At 40.4% G+C, this 9916-nt stretch overlaps 1 protein-coding gene across 1 annotated transcript in view; it reads left to right on the top strand.

Annotated features, from left to right (window-relative positions):
- The window catches only part of IRF2BP2 (interferon regulatory factor 2 binding protein 2), an 18682-nt gene extending 9820 nt beyond the window's left edge, over positions 1 to 8862 (top strand). The window contains exon 2 of the mRNA XM_083176445.1: positions 7580 to 8862. Coding sequence (XP_083032571.1) covers positions 7580 to 8301 — 722 coding nt within the window. The 3' untranslated portion in view covers positions 8302 to 8862. The remainder of the gene's footprint in view (positions 1 to 7579) is intronic.
- The last annotated feature ends 1054 nt before the right edge of the window (positions 8863 to 9916 follow it).

The raw sequence follows: 9916 nt of genomic DNA, 5'->3' as shown, positions 1-9916 counted from the left end.
AACATCGGTTTAAACTAGCAGTCCTTAAGATTGCGGCCACGTGAGAAGCAGGGCATAAGGTTGGTATTCTGAAATGGCAAAGCAGGATTGGATGCTAGAACTGGCCAGTGCTTTTTCACTGTATGGGCAATGGCAGGAGAGGCTACTGTGTATTTATTGACCCATGGTATTTTGGCCCTATTCTGGGCACTATGTGGGGTTTTATTGAGCAGCCTAGTCTGGTTCTGTGTCAGAGCTTTATCTTTGGCTTCTCTGAGAATCCGATTTGAATAGCCCCTAGATTGAAATTTGGTGATTAGCTCATCAATTTGCTTTCTCTCTATCTATATCTATATCGGTCGGCACTCGAGCTTGCTGAGGCAAAGTTCCGTGGTGCCTTCCAAGTTTTTGTAGATAAAGGCAGAATAAAGCGGCGCACTCACGGGGTTAAGGTGAAAAAAAAATTGTATTCAAACACAAACAATGGTCACATCAGTTGCCCGACATTTCGAGGCCAGAAGCCCCTTCTTCACACCTTGAAGCCGCCGCTTTATTCTGCATAGAGAGAGAGATATAGACATGGGAACAAGACCTCTTGTTTTTAAACTCCAGCATGTACCTATAATAGTATCGCCTTGGTACAGGTCATTTTCCAATGGTACACCAAGCAATCTAGACTTGGTTGCTGAGCCTCAGTCTTTTCCAAATTGCCTTCCACATAGGTGCTTCTTCAAAGGTCCAAATAGATGAAAATCGCTCGGTGCCAGGTCAGGGCTGTCTAGTACCTCCTAATGGTAGTGCCATAACTCATGCATATGGTTGGCTAAGTGTGTGCTGGCGTTATTGTGAAGCAGTCCGATGCCCGTCTGCAGCATCCCAGGCTGTTTTCACCAAATTGCCTTTTGGACTTTGTGTCACAATAGTGTTCAGCATTCACAGAATTTCCCTTGAGAAAATCAACAAGAAAGCATGCCCTTGTTACCCCAGAACACATTCCACATGGTTTTCTTTGCTGATGGAGTGGTTTTGAATCTTTTTGAGCTTGTGGAAATGCAGGTCTCCATGTCCTGATAGCTTGCCTCCTTTCCAGTGACAATTGATGTACCCTGGTTTCATTGCCTATAACTATATGCAAGAATTGCATCAGAGGAACAATTCCATCCTATTGGTATTGTGAAATTCTGTGATTTGCTTCAGTACCCTGTGTGAAGATTTTTATTTTATTTTTTTGTTCTGTGCCCCAGTTACTCATGAATGATGTTGTGTACAATACCAACTGAGCTGTCCAGTTCATCAATCAGACCTTATGTGGCACAAATTGTATGAGGGTGAGTCAAAGGGGTCGATCCTATCAACCCATAAGGGTGCTGGTGGCCTTTCGAGTGCCGTTTTAAAGCTGAAAACGGCACCCATATTAATACTAACTCGCACTCTTCGCAGGGCCGAATTCGCTGACAATTGCTCACACCCCTAGGGTCATTGTAATGAGCACTGTTGATTAACCTTTATCCAGATAATGTTCCAATACAGGCACTGACTTTATTTTTTTATTTTCCAGCTGATTGTTGACTTTTGTAATTGTTCTTCGTCAATGATTGAGGATGTTTCCTTTCCATACTACGCTGTTTACGCTCAGACTCTGATGAATCCATGTTTTGTCACCAGTAATTTTTAACAAACTTGCATTTTCCTCACAGTATTGCCCCAAATCGTTTGCAGAAGTCCAAACACTTGTTTGATTTTTGTGAATTGTTTCGGTACACATCTCGCTCAAACTTCCCGAAACCCAAGTTTGTCATGAATTATTGTATAAGCAGAGCCATGACTCACTTGTAACTGATTTCCACTGTCACTCATCTATCCAACAGGAACCATTCATGTGCACACTCAATGTTCTCATCAGCTGACACTTGTGCGACCTTCTTTAAACCTCCATATATCTATATCCATTCATATACACTTCTTTGCAACAAAACACTTTGGGCCTGATTATGGTTCATTTGCAAAAGCAAATTATCTTCAATGGACAAAACCATATGCACTGCAGGTGGGGCTGATGTAACATATACAGAGTGTTACATTTGGTTGTTTTGTTTCTGTGCAGAGTAAATACTGGCTGCTTTATTTTTTGCACTACACTATAGATACCAGTTTGAAGTACATACCCCATCCAAATCGATTATTTTCTCTGCATATGTTACATCTGCCCCACCTGCAGTGCACATGTTTTTTTTTTCCATTTAGAGAATTTGCTTTCACAGGTGAACCAGAATCAGGCCTGTTATCCATACTTTGCGTAAAGTTTTTCTATGCTTCACAAATGGGGCAGCTATTATTTTTTTCATTGCATTTATAAACCTGCACAGCAGTGACTGGGGAGAGAGCGACCTAGTATAGACAGTGCGGCCAACAGAAGTTTTTAATATGATGGGAGTTTTTGACTTGCCCTCCTAATCTGAGGTGAACATTCTTGGCCTTTGTGATCACTAATTATCTTAAATGTCTGTCCTGTTCTTATCAAAAGTAGTGCACCAAACCTGTTACTGTAAGATGACGTCACCTTACAGCTTGGCGAATTGGCAATGAATTTTAACTTGTAAAGTGCATTGAAATGTGATCACACTATGCAACTGCAATGTTAAACCATGTTTCCTCCAGCCTCGCCATCTTAGAACTGAATTTGGGGACAGTATGAATGATGTATGGTGCACTCTAATGGCCATGAGGGGAAGTCGTTGGCTACCTGCTCAGACTTTGGGAGAAACAAAATAATGAATTTCAGAACATTATACAAGTTTTAAGGAGTATGTACATCACTAGTCCACAGCTATGGGTAATGATAGAGGTCTCTGTATTCTCTTCCAACATAAGTATAGGTAAAAAAAATTACACCTTTTTATCCTAATTAGTCTAGCGCTTGAGTGTCATCGTCGTCTGTCTGCCCCCCCCCCCCTTCCTTTTTTTTTTCTTTTTTTCTCTCCTATATGCCTTTCTTGAGTTTTGAGTTGTTGTGATTTCTTAGTATCACACACTTTAATCTTAAGGTGAATGCAGTACAGAGAAGATTGACAGCCATTTTAGCAGTTCACCTTTCTAACTAGAGAATTACAGCATAAGGATGAACATGGCTTGTAAACCATTTTCAGAAGACAGGCGAGAAGACGTCGCTGCCGGTGTATTTTATAATGGTCATAGCAGTGAAACAAATTTGTTTGCAACTGAGCAGCCCAGCTATTATTGGCTGGGCTGCAGCATGAATTTAATTTCACCCTTCATTTTCTTTAATAAATGACAGCGTAAATGTTCCTATATTTGTTTGACACACACACACACACACACACACACACACACACAAAGTGATAAAGGAAAATGTTTTCATCTAAAAAAAAATTTGGGTGTAACATTTGTTAAAAACACTTTTCCGACTAATATTTCTCTTTGGGCAGCTAAACATTCAGGTTTGGTCACCTAGTTTACAAACACTTTTTTTTCTTTGCACCTCTGGAGGTTGAGAGAAATTTGTGCCGTGTAATGAGTATTTCATTGGAGCAACAATTTAAATAGCTCTGATCGCCAGCAGGAAGTGCTTGAAGGAATTAAAAAAAAAAAAAGAAACGAAAGCATTTCAGCTGCCACCTGAAAAACTGCAGTACACAAAAATGATCTCATTAAGTGACTGTTAGTTAGATTCTGATTCAGATAGTTATTTGGCAAATCTACTCAGAAGATGGCTACTTTGGCCCTTTGTGTTCAGTCCTTTTGCCTCAGTGATGGCTATGTCTATCGTGAAGCTGAATTGGATCACACTGAAAGGGCCATAATGAATTATTGCTGCCCGCGCCTGTAGGATTTGATTGTTTTTGTATCTGGGTACGTGAACATTTCAGCTTGCTTCCTCCAGGGTGGTGAGCTAAAAAGCATGAGAAGTCACCTGTTTCAGCACTCAACTGGAACTGGAATTAGTTTGGTGAGGAGTAATGAGCATGATAAGCGCAAATAAAATCATCAATCAAATATTGTCCCGGGATCTCCTGTAACTTTAGCCAAGAGATTAGGTGTGATTAAACCAGGCCAAAGTGCGGCCCGTGCCATCATTTCAAGTGTGCCTCCAGCCGGAAGCGGGCGGAATATCAGATGCAGGATGCACAGCACACAACAATAAAGGTGTGGTCCCGGCAAGCACGCCTTTACCTTGCTGTCTGTAGCAGTGAGGAGGTGCTGGCCGCCATAGTAAGATGAGTTTGGCGTCTTTCGTGTGAGTGTGCGTCCAACCCCTAGTGCTGCAATCGTATATCACCCTCTTCCGCAATCACTGTGACAGGAGTGTGCGGGGAGGGGGGGGGCAGCAAGGGGGAAGCTTGCTCCCGTGACATGCAGAGCGGAGGAGGGTGGCAGCGGGAGCCCAAGCATCTTCTGTCCTTGCAGTGCTTGCTTTGCCTCTCCGTCCTCTGGCTCACCCATGGGGCTGGGAAAGCAGGTGAAGATACAGTAAATGGGGGCAGAGTGGGGGACATAGAGTGAAGGAGTGTCCGGTTGGGGGGACATACAGTGAATGGAGGCAGTGATGACCATTCAGAGAAGGGGGGGGGCAGGCTGGGGGACATAGAGTGAATGGGGACAGAGTGGGGGACATAGTGAATGGGAATCATACAGTGAAGGAGGGTTAGGCTTGGGGACATGCATTGATGGACATTCAGAGAAGGGGGGCAAGCTAGGGGACAGATTGAATGGGTGCAGAGTGGGGAACATATAGTGAATGCGGGGGCATAAAGTGAAGGCGGGGCAGGCTGGGGGACATACAGAGAAGGATGGTCAGACGGGAATATAATGTGAAGGGGGCAGAGTGGGGGACATACAGTGAATGGGGGCAGGCTGTAGGAAATACAGAGATGGGGGGGGTGGCAGGCAGGGGAATATACAGTGAACGGGCAGGCTGGGGGACAAAGTGAATGGGGGCAGAGTGGGGGACCATTCTGATGTAATTAATGATTCAAAGACTGTCAGGCTGAATGGTCGGCCCCCACACATTTTCACCTCACCAAATCTGGCCCTTGTTGCAAATAGTTTGGACACCCCTGGATTAAAACATTGAATACAGCCAATAGATGGCTCAGCATGTATGTAGCTGTTTTGAACATTTGTTTATATGCTTAAGACCTTATTTGTCTTTTTTAGCTGCAGGAAATCATTTCTAAATGCTATTTCTTCAAACTCATGACTTTACAGAATATGTAGCAAAGTATTAAAGTCTAAGGTTAATTACGTGACTACTGTCATCTTGTGCTATGTTGTTGGTTTGAAATCTCATTGTTTTTTGGGTGATTTGTGAATGTGTCCACCTGGGGGCAGAAGCTGTTTGATCTGATTTAACGGAAAAATCTAGTATAACTAGCCTTGTACTCGCAGGACTTGATAAAATATGTTTTACTGCCCAATTGCATATTGTCCTTTCATATTGCATTTTAAAGTATTTGATTTATTATACTTTGACTGTAAGTTCACAATATTTGGTTAACTTCTTTATTTTCTTATGTGACTCCTAGCCTGTTTGCAGTTTTCCAGAATGTATGTATCTAGTAAAGGAATAAAGTAAAACAGCAATTAAAGGGCAGGTTTTACATACGATATTCTTGTTATCACTTGTTTCGAATGTTAAATGATACTCCAGCCAATCGGCTCCTTTTGTGTTTTTTTTAAATTTGCCTGCCCTGGTTTGATGTCCTTGTTGGCCATTCCTGCGGCCAACAGAACAGATAACTTCTGTTGGCCACCTGCATGTACCCAGACAAATGTACTAATATTATCTGCATGATATTTTGACATCTGCAGGGCTGACCTGAATGATGTACTGTAGGTCAGACCTATATTTTTTGTTTGAAAAATATTGCTTAGGGTAGTGATTCCAAAACTTTTAAGGGTGCCTTGGGTTGGTGGTCCAGGAAGAATTCAAACTTGTGTATGTAATAGGGAAAACGAGTTCTTGTGGCCTCCCATCATAAAGTATGTGGACAAAGTGAAGCAAATCCTGTCCACCACACAACTAACTCTTAAGGATCACATATAAACACAATTTACTTCAATTTTGTTTTCTTCTAAATTTCTCAATTAAAGCAAACTTTTAGCCTTGGGGTGCGGTGTAATAATGTTACCTTTCGGCACCATCAATCAAAAAAGATTGGGAACCACTGGATTAGGGTGTACCCAGCCCAAGTTTCAATTGCTCAAAAAAAAATATTGATACATTTAGTGTAGTGTGTGTGTGTGTGTGTGTGTGTGTGTGTGTGCGCGCGCTTTTTCTGAATTTATTGCGTAGCTGAGAACAAGTTGCTGACTGAGGGAATGGAAGAAGAAATCCTCCCCATCACACCTTTTTTTTATTTTAAATATATTATGTTGAATGTTAGTAGCTTATTCTTTTTTTACTTTCCAGATTGTATTAGAGTGTTTGTCTGTAAATCTTAACGTAATTAGAGTGCCACCCCAAATTAGGTATCCACGCAGATAGTGAAATTGCTTTTATGGATAGAATAGTCATGTAAGTACAGAAATACTGTACTTCTCAATAAGCTGAGACCATTCCTTTTAAGATACATGCAGAAAATGTGATGCCTACAACTTAATTTTTTATAAAATACTGTATATAATACTTCAGTAAACTTGCTGGTTTGTTTTGCGTTTGTCTTCTGCCTTTTTTTTTTTTTTTTTTATAAATTGAACGGGTGCTTAGCTAGCCTAAGTCCATGGCCACACATCAGGACCATGTGTAGCCAGATGATCCGGCAGGCTATGGGACCCTGTAGTTGGCATGTGCATACATACTTGCACAATGCCATGCTGTATGCCAGTGGTTCCCAAACTGTGTGCCGTGGCACCCTGGGGTGCCTTGGGACCTTTGCAGGGGTGCCTCGGGTTTGGGGTCCAGAGCCAATGCAAATTATTAATGGTCATTGTAATAGGCAAAACCACTGCTGGTAGCTGCCAATCATAAACTATGTGGACAAGCAGAAGTGAATTCAGTCCCTTACCACATAATTAAACCTAAAGATGACATATTAACACAATTTACTTAATTTAAAAAAAAATCTCAAATCCCAGGGGTGCCTTGAAAAAAATCTGATACTTACAGGGTGCCATGAGTCAAAAAAGTTTGGGAACCACTGCTGTATGCTATACATTTTGCTTGGCCATGCAACACAGAAAGCTGTAAGATATATTGCATGTGACTGTGGGATTGCGTAAATCGCAAGTACACATTGATTGATCCAATGGGTCTTTATGATATGGCCTGAAACAACATATTGATCTGAGATTATTCTATTGTGTAGCCACTATAATGGGCAGATTTAGCGAGTAGTAATCTTGTTATCACTCGTTATGTGAAATAATGCTTCAGCCAAATTGGTGGAAATTTATTTAAAAAAAGAAAAAACAAATGCTGATTGGCTGGAGCCAAGTTAACATAAGTAACAAGTGATAAAAAGAATATCACTTTGCGAAATATGCCCTTAAATATTTATGCTTTTTGTTTGCAACTTAAATGCCTACCTTTTATGCCGGTGTGCAGTATTTAAATGTTATTCTCCTCTTTATTTTCCTTTAGGTGCCCGTGCAGCAAGAAAGCGAAAAACTTCTCCAGAGCCAGAGCAGGAAGGAAGTTCGGTTAAGATAAATGGCGAAGGGCAGTCATGGTTGCCAGCAGCAGACTGTCTTAAGATTTCAACAATGACTAATTCATCATTCATGTCTCCACCTTCTACTGTCTCCCCTCATTCCAACCGTACTACACCACCAGAAGCTGCACAGAATGGGCAGTCACCAATGGCTGCTTTAATATTGGTGGCTGATAATGCTGGTGGTAATCATACTTCAAAAGAAGCTAACCAAGTTCATTCTACAACTAGGAGAAACAGTAACAGTCCACCATCACCTTCCTCTATGAACCAAAGAAGAATGGCTGCGAGGGATGTACCAAGTCAACTTTCTAGTGGTGGGACCTCATCCCATGGAGGATTGGAACAGGCGCACCCCCAAAGCATTCCTGATTCTTCCATACCAAACAGTATACCATTGTGCTGCACTCTTTGCCATGAGCGTCTTGAGGACACACATTTTGTACAGTGCCCTTCAGTACCTTCTCACAAATTTTGTTTTCCGTGTTCAAGGCAAAGTATTAAACAGCAAGGGTCATCTGGAGAGGTGTATTGCCCAAGCGGGGAAAAATGTCCCCTGGTGGGATCAAATGTACCATGGGCCTTCATGCAGGGAGAAATTGCCACAATTCTTGCTGGGGATGTAAAAGTGAAAAAGGAGAGAGACTCTTGACTTATTTCTTTCTTTTTTTTTTTTTTGTGCTTCGTAGCCACCATAATCTCTTACTAAACCTCTTACAGTGTGCATGATAGAAATAAATATATATTTATTTCTGTTATACACACAATGTAGACTGCATAAACATGGCTGTATAATTTTTAATTTTTGAATACATTGTGTTTCTATTTTTGAAAACAGGTATGTACTGATCAGAAAGGTATTCTTTGCTAATGTTATTTGCAAGTATTTGTTCTTATCCAGTGACAGTTACTGTTCAGTGTAGGCTGTGACTTGAGATGCTTTTTAGAGCACTTGGAAAAACAGAAATGCTTTTAGCTGTGTTTGTATGCACTTGTTAAAAATGCCAAATACATTTTATGACATTGTAAATTGTCTCTGGTTACTCATTTTCTTTGAGATTAAGCTTTTTTAATTGTAAAATTTATTGATGTAATTTGAACCACTGGGTGATGTTTATTAAAAAAAAATACTGTTCACCAAAGCACTATTTTGAGTATAGTAATTATTTGACTTTTTTTCCCCCCAATAAATAGAATCTTTGTTTAAGCATTATGTATTGGAAACCTTAATGTAGAAGATGCTTCATTATAAGGGGTATATACTGAATTGCAGTAAATTATTTGTACTAGCCAGTAAAAATGTGTGTAGTTGCATTGGTTAGTTTACTCTAAAGAATTCATGATTCACATGTTTTCTTGCATTAAAAATGTTGCAGCCTTAAGCAATGCATGTGCTTACACATTGACAATTTATACCTGTTAATGCCTGTGCAAAGGTTGTCCTACTTTTTTTTTTTTTAACCATACAGTTGGTTTAGAGCCACTGATGTGAAGTTTGCTTTTCTACTACTTTGTTTTAAATTCATAATATTACTATGACAGGTACATTATGACAGATAACAAAGTATGTCTACACAATTATTATTATTTTTTTTTTAAAGATACATTTTATGGAACATAGCAAAGTTTTCTAAAGCCCCGTACACACTGGTAAATTTTGAGTAACTTTATTTTTGATTTTGCTTGTATAGTAAAATCGAACGGTTTTCAGTCGCATTCGATCTTGATGAATGACACCGCAAAATCAAATAGAAAAAAAAGACACTGCAGATCTGTACTATACAGTCTAAAATGAATGTGTACACTGCACCATGCAATTTGATCCTGATCGAATGAAGGTTGAATAGAAAAGTTCATAGCGCGTAATCCAATTTGTGTGTGAAAATATCCTGGCCCACACCATGCGTGATCTGTAATAGATTTGATAACTTATTGTGGCTAATTTTGTTAGTGGTAATGACCACAAAGTACCTGTGAAAAGGCCAGAATGACAGAGCTTTCTAGAAAATCATTTTCCTGTGCATCCCATAGAGGTGCAAATACAAGTGACTATTATGGAACCTTTGTTCTCTGTTATGGGCAACCAGGTCTCTCCCTCCTCTGGTACAAGCAGAAATCCTTGTAAAGCATGGCTTTGGTGCTGGGTACAAGTGCGTTTTTGCTCAGTTGAATAACTCTCATGCAGTTGAGATGGGAGCGTACTTGTATTAGGATTCCTGTTCCTCTAGCCAAAACTGTAGCAGGGCATGTTGGAAAGTTAGTTCACA

Source organism: Crinia signifera, chromosome 3, assembly GCF_055691185.1.
Source record: "Crinia signifera chromosome 3, ASM5569118v1, whole genome shotgun sequence".
Classification (NCBI taxonomy): domain Eukaryota; kingdom Metazoa; phylum Chordata; class Amphibia; order Anura; family Myobatrachidae; genus Crinia; species Crinia signifera.
The sequence above is the reverse complement of the archived record's forward strand: the minus strand, read 5'-3'. Positions and strand labels throughout refer to the sequence as shown.